Source organism: Lygodium microphyllum, chromosome 19 (genome assembly GCF_053477565.2).
Source record: "Lygodium microphyllum isolate KBCC chromosome 19, Lygodium_microphyllum_v1.1.10, whole genome shotgun sequence".
NCBI lineage: Eukaryota > Viridiplantae > Streptophyta > Polypodiopsida > Schizaeales > Lygodiaceae > Lygodium > Lygodium microphyllum.
In genome coordinates this window covers 90,042,619-90,061,411 of record NC_141153.1, presented here as the reverse complement: position 1 = coordinate 90,061,411, position 18,793 = coordinate 90,042,619, and the positions used below count along the sequence as shown (strand labels likewise).

Here is an 18,793-nt window from a genome sequence, read left to right as displayed (position 1 = left end):
AGAGAATATTGCAAAGTATTGAGAAATGCCTTGTTGTTAAGTTAGCCCCTAGATTTTATGGACCTTTCAAAATAATTCACAAAATCAATGACAATGCATTTAAATTAGAACTACCTCCACATTGGAAAATCCATAATACGTTCATATCAGTTTACTACGACCTTTTAGAGGCCAATTACTTGTTCACCCTGTCTATGAAAACCCTTCTTTGTTAGAAGAAGAAACTGAAATCCTTGAACCTGAAACTATTTTAGATACAGACTTTATGATCACTAGAATTGGCCATAGATATTCTCGATATTTGGTTAAATTTAAAAATCATCCTATTGAAGAGGCCCAATGGATGCACGCCCGTGACCTAAGTGCTTACCCCTCACTGCTCGCTTCACATTGAGCTGATAACAATTGAGGACAATTGCTATCCCACCCCGGGGGTATGATGCCAGGAGGCATATTCCACAGTGGATTCTGTGAGACCACGATGGATTCCGTGAGTTTTCTTATGCCATGGTGGATTCCGTGAGGTTTTCGATGGATGCTGTAAAACTATATTTATTTGCCGGGGCTCGTACACAAGGAGGATTCCTTATGCGAGAAGTTGACGAGGACACCTATTCTTTTCGGGCATCAAATTAATTTAATGTGCACGTGGGTGATTCCACAGCGGGTAATTCCGCAAAATACATATTTAAATTAATGGATGTTTATGAGTTTAGAGTACATTCATATTAAATTAAGGTTAGGATGATAAATTTTCAACTTATTTATTTATTTTGTAGCTAAAGACTGCTAGGTATTCACTTTTGTCAGTTTAATTTTATTATTTTCTAACGATTATGAATGCTTCAGTTGATGTGTAGAGCTGGCAGCAATGGCGTTGGAAAGCACTAGGCGATAGCGTGTATTTAGATTACCTAGAAGAAATTATCATTTTTTATGGGCATGCGCCTTATCATTAAATGTGTGGTGCTAATATTTATTTAGGCACGCTTATTTATTGAAGCGCTTGACAAACATTTATTATTTTTTATGTGCATAAGAGCTCAGTTTAAATATTTCATTATTGGACATTGTATTTAGACACATCTCGACTTTTGGAACGTCCAACCGCTTTATTCTTTATTTGGACAAAAGTAAACACAAAAGCCAAAGCATGCTAATTGTAAAATTGGGCTATTTTTAAGCTTGGAGATTAATAAAATTATAAATACATGTCTTGTGGAGCGCTTACACAAGGCAGGGAGGAGATTGTACCCAATTTGTCTTTTTGCCTCATGTTGTGCAAACTCTCTTCTTGCTTTTATGAATTTTATGTAGAGTTCCTTTGTTCTTGGGGACCTTCCGACGCTCACTACACGCACATACAACATCCGATTTGCACACCACTATTTCAAGAACTCATTTTAGCCATCAAAGAAATTGGTAGCAAGCCACAAAGTGAACAATCTCAAACTATTAAAGACCCATATGCAACCCCTCTTATTGGCAAATTTTCTCATCCAAACAAAAAAAATTCTCAGCTAGCTATGCATACTTTTGAAAGAGGAGAACCATCAAGAGTAAGGGGTAATCATCACCCTTCACAAGTCCATGGTATTCATACCACAAGGCCTCCGTTTAGCATCCCAAAGGATAGTCTTAGACATGAAGGGGAACAAGATATCAATCAATGGGATGATGATTATCATAGATGCGACCCCTTCTACAAGTCTTTTTACCATCAGCCCTCTAATGTGCAAAAAGGAAATGCAATTGACAATCAAGTTCATGAAGGTGAGAGAAATGATGGGAGAATATCAGCCCATGATCTCTCAAAAAAAGAGCATGTTTCAAACAGTCAACCCTCATCTCATAGTTTTGCACTACCTACCTTTAGACAAAACTCTTGGAACAAAGATTCATGGAAGCAACATTCTTATGGACAGCCATCTTACAATAAAAAGGAGTATAAGGAAAATATCAATGTCACTAATTTCAAAGGGGATAACGCTTCACCTTTGGAGTGGGAGGAATGGATTAATAAGCTTCAATTGTACTTCACCCTATATCCTCGAAGTAAAGAAGCCAAGATTTATTTTATGGCTCTTCATTTTGAAGGTTGGGCCCATACTTGGTGGTGTTACATACACAAGATTGGGCAAAAATTTCTCACTTAGGAGAAGTTCAAGTAAGCAATGATTGATATTTTTGTTTCCCCTTTGAAAAAAGATAGGCTTCAAAGAAGATGGTATGCATGTGCTCAAAGAGGAACGCTCGTTAGAGACTACTCCAACATTTTGCTAAGTTAAATAAATACATTTTTGGTCTTGACTTTGCCCTATCATTGGAGATGGGAGCTCAACAACCAAAAACTTTACATGAGGCCATACAATTGGTTGAAAGATATTCCTTGAAGTAAAAGAGAGATGCATGAAATTTCCAACAAAGGAATGTGAGCAATAATTTTTTCAATGAACCTACAAAATATGGGCAAGTTTTCAGCCAATCAAGAGACACGTTAAAGCAAGTAAACAGGGGTAACAGGAAAGTCCCAATTTTCCCTACTGTTTATGCCTCTAAATAGGGTGAATATTATGTACAAAAACATGGGTACATTTTCAGAAATGTGACTGAGACAAGAGGCAATTTTTCAAGAGCTGAAAATCCTCCTAAGCTGTCCCAAAACAGTTCTAACAACAACTTCCTTCCTCATGACAAGCTTAGAGAAATGCATACCAAAGAAGTATATTTCAAATGTGAGGAGAACTGGTCACAAGACCATAAGTTGAAGTGCAAAGCCAAGAATTCAAAAATCAATATAGTAATCACTCAAGATGTCGAAGTTGAAGAAGAAAAGAAACATGAGGAAAATCTATTGCATGTTAATGCTTACCCAATGGTCGAAGAAATTCATGAAGAAGAGAATGCCACTAATGAAAGATTCTATGATCCCATGGATAGGTTTCCATTTGATTTGGGTAGTACTTATGATTCTTCATGATGATGTGAATCCTAATGCTCATGAAGAGTTAGAGAAGATAGAGACTCTTATGAAGCAATGCAAGGATAACATTGGAAAAGATCAAGAGACAATGAAGACCTATGCGAATGAGAAAAAAAGACATGTGGAGTTTAATAAAGGTGAATGGGTTTTCTTGAAGGTTCCAAAATCTTGCAATGCTTCTCTTAAGGGAGGGCATATAGGTATTATGGCCCATACCAAATAATTAAGCGAGTTGGAAGTCTTACCTATCAACTTGATTTACCTTCAACTACACACATGCACAATGTCTTTCATGTATCTCAGCTCAAGAAGTACGTTAACCCTGAAATCCAAGTTCTTGAAGAACTGCCTCCCCTTGATGAAGATGATTTGAGCATTTATAAACCTGAAAATATTATTGGTAAGCAAGAGAAGGTTTTAAGGAGTCGATTTCTTGTGGGGTGTCTTATAAAGTGAAAGGGTTTCTTCAAGAGGATAGTTCATTCATTGAACAATAACCAACTTGTAATAATAAATTGTTGTACTGAAGTTAATTACTTTATCTTCATTTTTGGACAACCTATAACAATTTGTTTTGCTTACATGGTCTTTCTTCATTAACTTATTTGCTCTTTTTCATCATGGACTTCTATTTCAACATGACTTCATCTGTTTCAAACTATCCTTGTAATCATCCTTGTGCCTTGTCCCAAATTTAACTCTGAGAACAAAGCTCTTCTAGATCAGGATGGCTTATAATAGAGTAAAAATGCCTTAATGCCTTAGCCAATATTTAGCCTACTAGGGTTAAGTTTAAAAGGCTAAGTTGTAACTAGCTAAAGATCTTTTTACCATATTACAACATTTCATGTTTAAGGTCTCAATCTCCCACCATTTAAGAGTACATACTCTTAACCACCATAGCTTTAAATACATACCATATTGTAGCCTCTGATCACTTGATTCTCAACCATTAATGGTAATATTATTTAGCCTAACCACCTTAGTTATTGTTTCTTGGCAATTTAATCTATTTCTTTGTATTTTCAGATTAATTATTTCATATGGAAATCGGCTTCTTTACAAATGCATGATAAGCAAAAAAAGACTAAAGATTAAACACAAATTGAGGCAAACAAATGTAATGCATAATTTCAAGGTGATCTAACTAAACAAAGGAAATATATAAAAGTCTAAAATATTTTTTCATCATGTTAACTAAACTACTCGCTTTGACTTTCAAAATTGAGAGCCCATCAAAATGTGACCAAATTTTCGTATTTGGTTAAGAGTTATGTGAGAACTTGGATTTAAGCAAGCCATTGTTCGGCATCCTAATTTTTGGTGTTGTGGGCCCCACCACTCGATAAAAGCCAAGTTTTCAAAGAGCAAGGGTATCGCATGGATGATGGTAAGGAGGGAGCTAATAACCTTGAAAGAATGATCAGCTTGGGGAAGCCACTCATAGACTAGCGAAGTTAAGTGTATGTTTCATCAAAGACTGCCATATAAAAAGAGATAGGTGTTAAAATGGCCTTAATGTGGCATTTGAACCAAGATAAAATTGCTCATAAGATGCTGATGCTGATGGATGTTAAAGTTTGATTGCTCACAATGCATGATAAAGCCAAAGATGTCCAGATAGACAGTGGCATCAAGTACGTGCACGCTGCACCCTTCAAATTCATGTTACAGATCTTCCAAATAAGAGCATTTTGATGGTCAAACGTAAGGGGGGCGGGGGGGGGCGGGGGGTTCGATGCCATCTCTCCCTTCAAGAGCTTGCTCTATCACCTCCAGTTGATAATGAGAAGGCTTAGGTTAAGCAGAACCTTGGCCACTTCAATTTGCGCTGTCAACGTCCACCCAAAAGTATTCTCTTCCTGGTCAGCAACCCCAACCATTGGGACACAGTGCAAGCAATTTACTCAAGATCACAAGCACACATAAGAACCCACTCAGCTCTGTTGTATTGCACTTCGTGGCTTGATGCAAACTAGGTCATCCAGCTTATTGCCATCCAATTTATACAGATTGACACCTTTCAGAGCTTTACGATGGTCACGTGCTTCTGGCCGCAATGTATTAAGATCCAACAACTCCCATCTACTATAATTAGAGTGCTTACGAACATCACTGATGTCATGTGAGCCTGAGAGTGGACCTTCCTCAGACCTTGCCCTGGCCCAAACCTTGCATGCCTTGAATGGTCCAACACTATCAGCATGCTCAAAGGGTCTCCTTCGCAATCTAAAAGCGGCATCAACAGCATGATGGATCATTTGTCTATTGGGTACAACATCCCAATTCTGCTTTCTCTTTTCTCGCATTGGTGAGTGAATGCGAATAACCTGCAGTTCTGATGTTATCAATATTGTTTCACATATCTTGAGGATTGGAAAAATGATAAAACCTGTGACTTCTCATGACACATACATGCATACTACATAGTTTCCAAACCTCTTGCATAATATTAATATAGCTCTCGATTGCTGTTGGCAATGTTTTAGATATGCTTCTTCCTTGAACAAGAGTCAATTTCTTCACAATCGAATTTAAAAACAATGACATGAAGATCCTGACTTCCGAGAACTAAAAGCAATTTATACTCACTCCAAGGCACTCAAGGAGCTGGTAATATGCTCGGCCCTGTAATGGATTATGTCCCTTACGGGGAGTTGAGAAGTAGCGTGTCCTGTCAAATGGCAATAGATACAGCATCAGTGATTAATATATTCTTGTTAAAATGAGCATGATGAAACTGTTCTGAAACACTTGAAAGGTCATAAAGAAATCTGAGTAACAGCCAGCACAGCAACCATATCCTAATCAAATAATTGGTAAAGGACACTATAACTTGGATGGATGGCTCTATGGAAAAGAAAGACACTATGATGATACAACTTGCCAGTACGGGCACGCACACATGGCCAGAAAGAGAGAGAGAGAGAGAGAGAGAGAGAGAGAGAGTGTGTGTGTGTGTGTGTTCACTTGTGACTCTTGTATTTTACATTACAATTATCTTTTCACACAGACAGACAGACAGACACACACACACACACACACACACACACACAGAGAGAGAGTGTGTGTGTGTGTGTGTGTGTTCACTTGTGACTCTTGTATTTTACATTTCCAGTAATTAATACAATTATCTTTTCACACAGAGAGACAGACACACACAGAGAGAGAGAGAGAGAGAGAGAGAGAGAGAGAGAGAGAGAAACCATTCTGTGTATCCTGGGTCAACCGTGAAGCCGTACATATCCACTTGGTCACACATAGACAAAGCCAGTTCTATGGACTTCACTCCTGTACCTTTGGCACCACGACGGAAAACCACTCCTTGAAAAAGGTAAACTGGATTAGGAAGCTCCTGTTCAAATATACTTAGATTTTCAGATAAATTTTCCAAGGGACAAGAACAAGGTTAAATAAGCATGCAGCATGTAATGAAAGCATAGAAGACTAACAAGGTTAAATAAGCATGCAGCGTGTAATGAAAGAATAGAAGACTGTCTTCCAAAGTAATATGGTAATCCTGAACACAGATCTGTTTCTATCCTGATATTTAGCAATCACACCATCCAGGAAGCACAATACGTTCAGAGTGCTTTAACGTGGTATTCAGAAGAAAATTTGTCAGTAACATGGTCACATAAAATTTCATCAGAAGCTAGAAGAAGACTGGTATCAAGAAGGGCCTGTTTCTACCTGACTGTAATTCCCACTCAGTTTGTTCAAATTTTTTAAGGCTGCATGAGAAAACCTTTTCCAGACATTGAAGATTTGGTGGAAAAATCCAACATTCTAGCCACATGTATTTGTTGACAGAAGACTCTGAAAACTCATTGACCCTGCAGGCATGCTAGTTTTCAATTTTTAAACTAAAAGTATTAATCCTCCCTTACAACAGCATGTGGCCTGTTCAATGAAGCTTCTGGAAGAAATCCAATGGACCTTCAGCTGGCACATGGAAACAGATCCAAAGAAACCTAACTTCACCCCACAATTCATCAAAAAAATCTATCACATTCAAACAGATTGATGCTTTTCCTACAGTGACACTCGGCCCAATCTTTTGCACTCAGTTAACGTTGGAACTCACAAAAATGTCAAAAGAGAGCATTGAATTCAAATTTCCAGTAAGCCTTGCACTCCCAATTGGCCTCCCAATTTAGCTGCATGCCCTCTACATAACAAAAACCAGATCCAGTCACATGTGTCAGATGCGAGGAGCGGAAGAGGCATGGAAACGTATATGGGACTGCCCTAGGGCCCAGAAGGTATGGAGGAGAGCCGTTAGAATATTGTTACACTGCTCAGCAAAGTCTATGATTGTGACATTGGGGATAGTTGCATCAATCACAGACAAAGGCCCAGCCCACAACATAAGGATACACAAGGGAGTCATACTTTGGGTCAGCTATTAAGGAGGATTGCCATGCCAGATTTTTCAGTTTGGACTCAAGGGCATTGCCACAAGCAGAAGCTCACAGTTAGCATCATTGTGTGGTATATTTGGACAACCAGATGTAGCCATGCTATAGATCTGTTGGACATAGACTCTCTCCAAGTATTGGACAGAGATTGTCCATATTCTCTGAGAGGGAGAGGGCAGAGGATACATGGTGTTTCAGAGACTATGAGGATGAAGTGGGATGCTTTTATCAAGACTTGGGATTCTGGCACTTTCTTTCATTGTCAACCAAACATGGCTTTGCAATATAGACCTCCTGAAGGCTTATTGGCTATTCACTCGAGCCTTGCAATAGACTCTTGCCTTGTTGTACATTTTATTATTTTTGTTCTAAAAGTCTCTTACCGGATTATTGTTTGTACTATCCTCAAAACACGTTGTCCCAATGGGATTCATTAATCGAACTTTCCTTCCTCGGAAAAAGATGGAAGAAAGAACGCCATCATCACTCTCGAGGATGAACCTTATCACAAGTGTCCAAGTCTATAGTATGTCACCATCCAGCACTAGAAAAGAAGAGAAGTTTCATGATCGTCAAGATGTCTTACTGTTCTTTAGCAATCAAACAAGAGACTAGAGTATGCAATCTAGGATCCATAACAAAAGATAATGGAAGATGCCCAGTAGCACTTTGTTAAAAGGAAGCTTGAGGGGGAAGGGAAAAGGATAGGAAGGGGGATGGGATGCTACCCAAGTTGTGGTAAAGGCAGCAAAATCATTTAATTAGTTGTTGTCCACATTGGGGGAAGAGGGATAGAGTGACAAAATAAGGAAACTCAATGTATACAATAGTAGGAAGAGTGCCAAAGGAAGTTGTATCTCATCTACTACTAGACACAAGCCATAAAGGATGAGTCACTAGGATAGGACAGGTACAAGGCCCAGCTGGAGTCAATTGGTATGTTCAAATTGATTATGAGAAGACATTTGCCCCATAGTTGCATCCCTAGATGGTATGGAGTGGTCCATACAATACAATCCATATGGTACAGTACTGTCCATATCTATAGGATTTAGTATGAAAAACCTGCCCCTTTTTTCCCTCATCCATTTTGATATGAAAACTGCCCTTTTTTAGTACCAAGTAACTGTCCCATTTGTATGACCATCAATGTATGATGTATGATGTATCCACTCCCATCTATTTTATTGTAAGTCGTAATACATGTTACACATGCGGCATATGCCACACAAGTTTTGGCTTGTTAGCCTCATGTATTCAGCTTATGTACTCTAATGGCATTGCTATTTTGGCTTTAAACATGTCTTTTGTAGTTCAAAATAATGAAGTTAACTTTTTTGTTTCACAACAATATTGTACCAACCTTATAAAATCTTAAGGTACCATTTAGTACCGTATTTTATTGTACCATACCACATTGGACCTGTTGTACCTAACAATTATGATTTGCTCCCACCGCATAGATGAATCTTAAGCGTGCCTTCCTAAATGGTAAGGCTCACAAAGAGATCTATGTGGAGCAACAAGAGGGATTTCTTATTGCAGGTTGAGAAGATCACATCCCTTGCTAAAGGCCTTGTATGGTTTCAAGCATGCTCCCAATGCAGCAGAACAAGAGATTGATTCTTTTTTCAGGTTTCCATCCATCGCCCTGCTGTTCTGGAGGTTCCTACTGCTGTGTTTGCTTATGCGGATCAGGCACAGTCGATGTCAACATTGCAACAGTCTGCCCTATGTTTACTGCCCTAGCTGCCATGCAACAGGCTGTTCTTCACTCCTCTTGCTTTGGACAGACTCCACGACAGTCTTCAGCCCTTGTTCAGACATTTCCAGCTGTGGTCCTGATCAGTCAAGTGCCAGAACTACTGCATTTTGCTGCTGCCCTAGTCACCTTGCTGCCGCCACTGGTCTAGAGGTCTCCATCAACTTCGACACACTCCTACAGGCTACGTTTTGTTGCATGTCCCTGTCCTACGCTCCAACTGGCGGATTTCGGCACTCACGATCCATCTCCGACAAACATCAACCTCTGACATCATTCATTGCTCTTCTCTTTAGCATTCTGTACAATGTTACATTCATTTACTGCATTGACTCAGTCACTTTAGAGCTCCCCTTCTCTCTCTGTTTGTGTTTGTGCTTTGCATTTTTGAGTTTGAGTTGTCAATTTGGCATTTAGGGTTTGTGTTTATAGGGTTACTATCCAAGTTATTGTGTTTTAGTCATGGCCATGGCCCGCACATCTTGTGTTTTCTCTTCGCAAGCCCTAGCATATCTTCACATGGTATCAAAGCCAATGCTCTTTTAAAGAGTATCCAATTGTATTGTGGAGGCTTGGTTTTGTGCAACATACACGGACGACACATAACCAATTCACAATGTCTCAAACTCCTTGGAATCCCACTATGTGTTTTCAAGCTTCTCCATCACTAGAGACTTTAGGAGGCATTATGGACTCGACGAGGAAGATGACACTTCACCTTCACCTTCACTTTCTTCTCCTTTTCCTAGCTTCATGATAGGTGAGGAGTTTGAAGATTTCATGTGCATCACCAAGTATAGTCCAAATTTCCGGCTGCTCTCTCTCTCTCTCTCTCTCTCTCTCTCTCTCTCTCTCTCTGGGCAAAGGCCAAGACATCCACACTGCATGCTATCATCCTTTCATTTCATCTCTTTTTTTTTTTCTTGTAAAGGTAGTTGTACTAATTACCAAAATATAATCTCAAAAGGACAAAATGACCAAGAGTACAAAGATACAATATGACCAAAGGTACAAAGGGTCTATATGACCAATAGGAGAGGCGAAGAAACTATAGTGTGCCAAGAAAGTAAGTCCTATTGAGGGAGAATATCTACCAAGTTCCAACTCAATCATGTCAAGTTGCCAATGAATAAGGCCTCTCAAACGGACTATACAACTCCACAGTCCTAAAGAAGAATCGAAAATGAAGGCATTCCGCATAGTCCATAATACATATGTGCCAACAACCCCAAAAGCATAAAAAGTGAAAGAGCACTTTGACATCGGGCTGCAAAGGATTTGAGAACTTAGGATGTCTAAAGACCCAATCCTTTGGAAGCATTGATGGCCCTACCAATTGAGACCAAATGGTAGACAATAGCGACTAAACTTTCCTCGCCACTAGACAAGAAAGAAACCGACAACGAGAAGCTTCCACAAATGTCATATAAAAGAAGTCCTTGCCATTAAAATATCACATTTGGAGAGCACAAAGGTAAGAGAAAGAGAACCAATCAGCATTTGCCAAATAAAGACCTTGTTTTTGAATGGCATTTTGTTGAGCCACCCTATCATCACCACAAATTTCCACCAAGCTTTACCTTTATGGAGGCCAAGTGTCGTCGCCCTTCTGGGCAAGCTAATCTTTATCTTGTATAAGCAAGTGGTATATCTAATTCACACAGCCCAAACACAACCAACCATTAATCATCCAATCTTGCCAAAGGTATCTTGGTCCAAAGGGGGAAAAGGTTGCATGGCACGCAAGGAGGTTGAAATAGAGTCCCATGAATGATGATACCCTCGAGGAACATGAAAGAAGGGCCAAACTAATCTAAAAGACACAAGATCAAAGCTTGCAGGCAGAAGAGCATAAGCAATGATGATTAGTCCCAGGCATGCCAGTCTATTCAATATCAGCCTCTGTTCCAGTTTGCATTCCCATGAAAGAAGTTTCAAAATAGCCAGCAATTCAGCTCTTAAGGAGTTTACTGGCTCGTGATCCAGAGGTGGACCAAATGATTCAAAGCATGGAAGATTTAAGACAACCAGGCTGTTTAGCATTAACCATGTGCCACCACGAAGTAGAATGCTAGTGTTCCCATGCTTGATACCTTAATCTTCAAGTAAAACCTTGGCAATCAAAGACTAGGGCTGCCAGCTCCACACAGCCTAGAACAGTAACCAACAAAGAGCAATCAAATGCATCTCCAAGCCCAAAACAGGCCCACCTCCCATTCTTTTCAGAGTGCAATTATGGTGCCAAAGATCCAAGATATGCCCATTCGTGCAGGATCCTTCTTCCAAAGCAAGAACCGGATGGGCTGAATGATTTCCCCTAGATAAGACTTTGAGCAAGGTAGCAATGGTAAGTAACATGAAACCGTTGGTACCATCATTGTTTGAGCTATTTTCAATCTCAAATGGAAAGGCCAGGCTTGTGACTTCCAATATACAAACTTCATTCCATCTCTCTCTCTATCAGATGTCTCCGAAGAGAGAAAACCATCTCTCTCTCTCTCTCTCTCTCTCTCTCTCTCTCATAATTGAGAGCTCTCAAGTTCTGGACTTTCCCTCCTCTCAAGCAATGCTCCAATACGTATCTGTGCCCTACACCCCATTCTATGGTCTGTAATTAGGCTAAGGTTATGCACAATATTTCTTTAGTAGACAATTATCTTAATTGCCCTTGCAAAAGATATTTCTAGTATGTGTTGCAATCATAGTAGCCAGAAACATCTCGACAAAGAAAGTTTCCTACATCTCAAATTTTTGCAATCATCTCAATAATGGTTCCTTGCTATATAGCAAAAATTGATGGGCATATGACCAAGACACATTGAATAGGCTAACAAATAACTATGTCCATCCCTTACCTACACAACTTACGACCAATTTCCACTATATAAGGCTCTGAACAATGTCAAATTTCACATAATACAGCAATTATAATTACCAATCTAAAAAACGCCATGAGTGATAACTTCAAGAAAGAATAATCAAGGAAAAATTTAAAACATTATGATTGGAAGTTCAAACACAAAAACAAGTGGAAGTGTCAATGACTCAGCCACTTGAAATGTCCAGCAAATAAGTAGTAGCTTCTAGAGTCTAGATAGTAAATTAGACTCTACAGCCAAAGTTTGAACTTGAAATGCAATTTTCAAATTTGCTTCCTAAATCCTAGCTAACACTACCAAGCAATTCCTAGTTAGTTGCTCATGTTCCTAAAAGTTGTTGGATTATTTCCCCTTTGCCTTGGTAGATAAGAAGGATGTATCCATATGGAAACATCTCGCACATTTTCTATATAAGAAAACACATTTCCATCCAACTATAGCTGTGAGTAGGATTTACTAAAACTATATTAGTCACGCATCCAACATCTTGACACATAATATGGCCCCAAAAAAACAGCACAAGACATATCAACCCGTGTATATTAATCACCTTTTGCAAAATGCAAATGTAAGCTTCATATAATGACAATTTCAACAATTTACAAATCATGTCAAAAAAAAATTCTCGTAGAAAGTGTTTTTGATTGATCAAACTTGAAACCTTTTAAAATAAAAATGAAACTTTACTTCTTCAAGCCAAACTACAAAGTTAATTTTCCCAATTCTATCTTGCATTTTTTAGGGCTAGGCCCATCATCCTTAAACAATATAGAGTAACTCTTTTGTTTCTTACCAATCGTATTGCTTTTGAAAGAAACCATTACCTTGATCATAGTATTGAAATCTCTATGGATCAAGCTTTTGATTATCAAAACTTCATCCGCTACAAAACAAAATTATGAACAAAATCAGGTTCTTGCCCAAACCAATCCACAAGCATTTTGCTCATGAAGTTAACATAATTGAATTATCAACAAGTGTATTACATGAGACCCATACACAAAATTATGAACAAAAACAGGTTCTTGCACAAACCAATCCACAAGCATTTTGCTCATGAAGTTAACATAATTGAATCATCAACAAGTGTATTGCATGAGACCCATACACATTGTATATTCATTTTAACCTTCCATAAGACATCCATGGTTCCAAATAGAAAATAATTCGATACATTTCTCAATTCATATCAATAGAGACAAGTTTCCAGTTATGAAACCTTCATCTGCTACAAAACAAAGTACAAACAACATCAAGCTCTTGTAGAAACAAATACACGAGTACTTCGATCATTAAGTTAACATAATCAAGCATGCATGTTACACGAGACACCTACACATGAATGTTCATTTTAACATTTCGTAAGCAATTCATGGTTTCTATTAGAAAATTGTTTAATATTTATAGGTGTATATAAATAGAGATAGATTGCGCTTTACTATGCTCAACCATACATACAAGTGCCAATAAAAAACTCCCCATCCAATTAAAAAAGCACACTTTGGAAAATCCACTTGTAACATGTCAACAAGATGCATTCCACCCTACAAAGCCAAATCAGAGATTTGAGAGATTGTAAGTGAAATGTGCTCAAATTAAGGCATGCAACCTCTGTGAAGATACACTAGGGTTTGCAAAGGAAGCACAAGAGTATAAGAACAAGAAGAGAACACAATGAACTTAAATAAGAATGCAAAATGCAAAAATTTCTGAAATGAAACAAATGAAGGTATGAATGTGGGTGCTCAAGGAGTGGAGCTATCCAATAACCACTCACTCTCGTGGGAGTAGGCTGAGGGAGAGTGTCAAGAGTGCCGTCCTCCATGTACAAATCCTGATTGCAAGAAGACTACCATGAATGACGTTGATTGCAATAGAATAGAGCTGAAGGTAATGAAATGCAGCAACTGAGGGCCAATAGGTGAAGAAGATGTTGAATATGATGTCATGGATGCAATTGGCAGCAGTTGGAGCAATCAACAGTGGACTGTTCCCCTCTTGACAATGAAGCTTATCCTATCTCGATTCTCACAGGAGTGCTTAGAAAAGCACAAGAGTTCATGTATTTAGACACGAATTCATTGGAATTGATACCTATATAATCAACATCTAACAGCAATCTAGCATCAATTAGTCTCTTCTTATGTTTCTTCAAGATGCACTAGCACATTGAAAGTCATTCAAAAGAAATATAGACTCTATCTAATGGTAAAGAATCTCTTTTAGTGGCACACTCAATTTTGATTTATTTGGAAATATATTGACTGATTGTTGTTATTGAAACTAGAACCAATTGATCTAGACATGAGCAGGTTGACTTGAGCTCATGGAGATCAAAGAGACAGCAAGTAGAAGACCTCCAAGGGCAAGGCGGCAACAGTAAGGACCCACCAGGTAGCTGCAGGAACCCAAGCAGCAAGGGTCAACCCTCCAAGTCATGGCAATAAGGGCTAGAATACTACAAGATCACAGCTGAGGCTCAAGGAGAGGTAGAGCAATGATGATGTAGGCACGCAATACAAACCCCAATAAGGAGCTTAATACCCATGAATGTACACCACTAACATCCTCTCTCAGATCAGAGGCAGTCATTACAATAAAATACACAATGGTGGGGAACAACAAGCCCATAAAAACCATCACCATATTCCATACAATAGCAATGATCTGCTAGAAACCAATACCACCATAGTACATACAACAATGACAATGTGATGCTGAAAGAAGATGCTTGAGCACCTGTATGCACCATCGAAAATACTCCAAGACTCTAGCTTTGAGTCACAACTCCCAATCAAATAAACATCTAAAGAAGAAGCATCAAGTCAATGTCACTAATACTCGCACCCTAATCATAGAAAGTGGAAATAGTTGAATCTCTATGTCTATAACTAATGCCCTATAGAAGCACATCATGACCATGGATTCCCTCGTGAGATATTGGCACATGGAAGGCTAGAGGTAAAGTTTCCAGGTGCTACTTGGAGTCATAATTATTCACATTTCCGTTTCAGTTTCCATGTCATCAGATACAGCAACATGCAGCATTCTCCTGCTGTCATGACTCCTCCAAACTGCAGCACTGCTGTTCCAGCCTATGCCTCCTCTGTCTGCTGCAGAAAGCACAGTATTTACTACTACTATTGCTGCCACAGCCACCTGGTGCAACTCCACATTGCTACCAGCCACGAAAACGCAGGCTTTTCTGCCCAACCACATATTGCGCTGCTCAGACTGTTGCCACCATCCAAACACAGATTTACCTTGTCATCAGCATCCATATTTAACTTTATCTCAAAGTCTGGTAACCCTACCTTCGACTGCTAGTTGGCCACTTGCATTAAAGATCCTTATGATTGATGACACACTCTAATCCCTACCCTACAGTTTGTGGCATCTTCGATTATTCTACCTTCAATACTGCACAGCATTAATCACCTCTTTGAGTGTCCCTTGTGCTTCACACAGCCTAGACCACCTTTTCAAGTGATCCTGACACCCCTGTATGCTTACTATGGCCTTCTGCTTTGAGGCCTCGCTCTCATTAGAAAAAGGATGATACCCACAAGGACAGGTACAAATTACTAAAATCTTATATAACACCCTACAAAGTTAAAAGAACTACCACTAGCAACATGAAAGTGCATATAACAAGCTGACTGTAAACTACACAAGGAAATCACAGCATACCGGCTCCACGTACAACTTCTTTCATATTTCTTGCAACTCCCCTGGCCACAATACGAATGTCCCTCTTCAGACCAACATGCTTGGCATATTTCTGTAAGACATGACACTTTTATAGTTATTCTGTATGGATATTGATCATATTGCTGCAAAGCTACAAAAGTTTGATAGGAGATACCGTATTGACAGGAGCTTCATTATCTCGAATAACAATATCATGATCATCAATTTCTTTGCCAAACTCTGTCTTCAATAAGTCCCCTGAATTGCCCACCACAGCACAAGTTGCAAATTGACGGGGCCAAAAAGGTGGTTTTGAAGGCAGAATAAGCTGTAGTTCTTCTTCACATTTTGATATGTTATAACACTTGTCTGACCCCCTGAGAAGCTGTGACATGTAAGATCCCTGACCATAATAAGTCTTCAAGAACATATACGTCAAAATGGCAGAATATGAAGAATGAAAACGTACAGTTGAGCAATCCTCTGAGCAGCATATTGTAGCCACCCATCTGGGCGAGCATCGAGGTACTCTCTTGATAATATGGTTGTGACATTACGATACTATCATATAACAGAAATCGCATGTTAGTCAAGTTGCAAACCTGCTGCCTCTGACAGCAGCCTGTAGCATGAAATTCAGGATCCAACCTGCTCCCAAAGAAGCAATGACTCGCATATGTCAAAGCGATACTCCAACGGCTCATAAGTTTTGAACTGCTGGTTGAACTGCATTAATAAACGTGCCATTATAACGCATGCACTGCCCAAATTTGATGAAATGTATTAGCAGACATTAGCAGGAACAACTTTCTCACCCAGGAGCTATTTGTACCCTCAGGATACTCGAGGATTATTTCACAATGATTGACTGAATAAGCAGTCAGGCCTAATCCATTCACGTCCTGAAGAAACGAAAGATCAAAGCATGTCATGTTGAGTAGATAGTGTCATGCACTATGAGCAGATCCGTTTATGATGAGACTTTTGAAACGCTTAAAGTGGCCTGGCAAGCAATCTAATCAACAAAAGCTAATAGAGAGACATCTTGGATGATTTCAATTGAAATTTTACACTACTTTGATTGAATTCCCACTCAGTGTAAGAGAACACCTGCCAAATGTTAGAAGAGGTTGTTGCCCCTGCAGGCAAGCCTTTGAGGCTCCATTGGGCCAATGCATTAAGACAGAAATTTTTTTCTTACACTGATCCTACGTATATATTAGAATTTGAAGCATCGATTGTGAGTACTCACCACACATTGTTTTACTTGGTCTTGGAACCCATTCAAGGTATCGTGATCTATGGATGGCTCCGATTTGGTAGAGCCTGCGAGATCATGAATGGAAACTTGAAATCATATCTGCTGGACTTGATTAAATACCACAAGAGGGAAAAACTGAGGGAGATAGATAGGAGTACCTGGAAAAGCCAGCCATTGGGCAGCGAATATGACTAGTGCAAAGAGGAGTGCCCAAGAAGTGAGAACCAGGGAGCGCGTGTAGAGGGGCCGGAAGCTTCTCGACTTCATAGCTTCCTGACGAAAGATGGAGCTTCAGATCAGTTCTATTCAGCCCAGGAGGCCATTGCTTTCTTCACACTCCCTCTCCCAGCTTTCTACACACTCTCTACCGGTGGCCACAGCTTTCAAATGAGTACTCCTTGTTAACTGAGACACGTGGCATAATTATTAATCTTTTACAATTTGCTTTATCTTGAGGAATTTTTTTTTTAAATGGGAACTAGATATATATGTATATTAGGATGGATTCATAAAAAGGGTGGCAGGCTCCACAAGAAGACCACGTGGAACCATATCTGGGTTGAGGATACAACCCAAATTGATCCAACTCCCAGAGTAGATGCCCAGGTCAAGTTTGGACCCTTTTTGCGTAAGTTAAGCTATGACCTTTTTGTATAAAAGAATTGAGGGTCTATCCCTCCGCTGATAAACTTTACATACTACTACTTGTGCTTTTCAATCCAATTCACGCTTTCATCCAATACATAAATAAATAAATAGGGTATCTATTTTTCAAATGTATAGCAATAGTAACTGCCTTAGCTCGAAAGTGATGTGATAAGCGTACCTGACTAAGCATACTTCAGATTCTTTCTTGAAAGGTTCTGTTTATTACGCTCTCGGAAATACCATTCTAGGCTAGGACATAAGGGGTGGTCAACTGATGCTTATACCCTCTCATCAAAGAGTTACTCAAAAGCTTTGGAGAGATACTCACCCCCATTGTCAGGCCTTAGGCATTCCAATCCATACCCAGACTAGTTCTCAACAAGAGCAAGCCAACTTTGAAAGGTAGATAGGATATCTAATTTCTACTTAATAGGATTTGTCTAGACCTCATGCGAATAGTCATCAATGAATGTAACAAAGTACTTTGTACCACCCAATGACTAACATGGCATAGACCACATACATCAAAATGCATAAGAGACAAAGGCTCACCCATGCACATAATGCCAAACTTCTAGAAGAACTGCATGTTTGATCTATGTTGAATATGTCATTTTCTTTTGGTTGGGCATAGTGCTAGGAATTGTTGGGGTCTAAGACCAAGCAAGAACATTAAGGATGGAGATCTGCAAATTCATCCTTTTAAAGTTGTGTTTAATTAACTATAAGAGCCCTTTAATAAAATGTAAATTAGTATTAATCCTGAGACTGAAAAGTCCATGTAAAGATAACATTAAGGGCATAGTCCCTAATTGCTAAACCTCCTTAGAATCAAAATCCACACAATCCTCAGCTTTTGGGATTTTCATGGAATGTATTGGAGCCACAAGACATTACAATTTTTGTTACTCTATGATGGATAGATACATCTCAAATTGTCAACGTTACAAGTGCGCCACCGAGAGAGAGAGAGAGAGAGAGAGAGAGAGAGAGAGAGAGAGAGAGAGAGATTTTAGTAGACGCGAAAGAGGGGGGAAGACACGCCAACCGGGATGTCTTGGTGGGGTGCTATGACATCCTACATGGACGAGCTAGCGGCTAAGGGCAGCTTATGGACCAACGCCTTGGCTAGCTTTAGCCGCGGGGTTG

At 39.3% G+C, this 18,793-nt stretch overlaps 1 protein-coding gene across 1 annotated transcript; it reads right to left on the bottom strand.

Moving 5' to 3' along the window:
- Positions 1 to 4,355: 4,355 nt before the first annotated feature.
- Positions 4,356 to 17,371, bottom strand: MGP2 (MALE GAMETOPHYTE DEFECTIVE 2). The gene is made up of 11 exons (XM_087700420.1): positions 17,155 to 17,371; positions 16,988 to 17,061; positions 16,551 to 16,637; positions 16,384 to 16,461; positions 16,205 to 16,296; positions 15,911 to 16,112; positions 15,736 to 15,826; positions 12,870 to 12,928; positions 6,190 to 6,338; positions 5,576 to 5,657; positions 4,356 to 5,313 (listed from the first exon to the last, which is right to left on the bottom strand). The coding sequence occupies exons 1-11, from the start codon at positions 17,261 to 17,263 to the stop codon at positions 4,921 to 4,923; spliced, it is 1,416 nt and encodes a 471-aa protein (XP_087556546.1). The 5' UTR covers positions 17,264 to 17,371; the 3' UTR covers positions 4,356 to 4,920.
- Between the last annotated feature and the right edge of the window lie 1,422 nt (positions 17,372 to 18,793).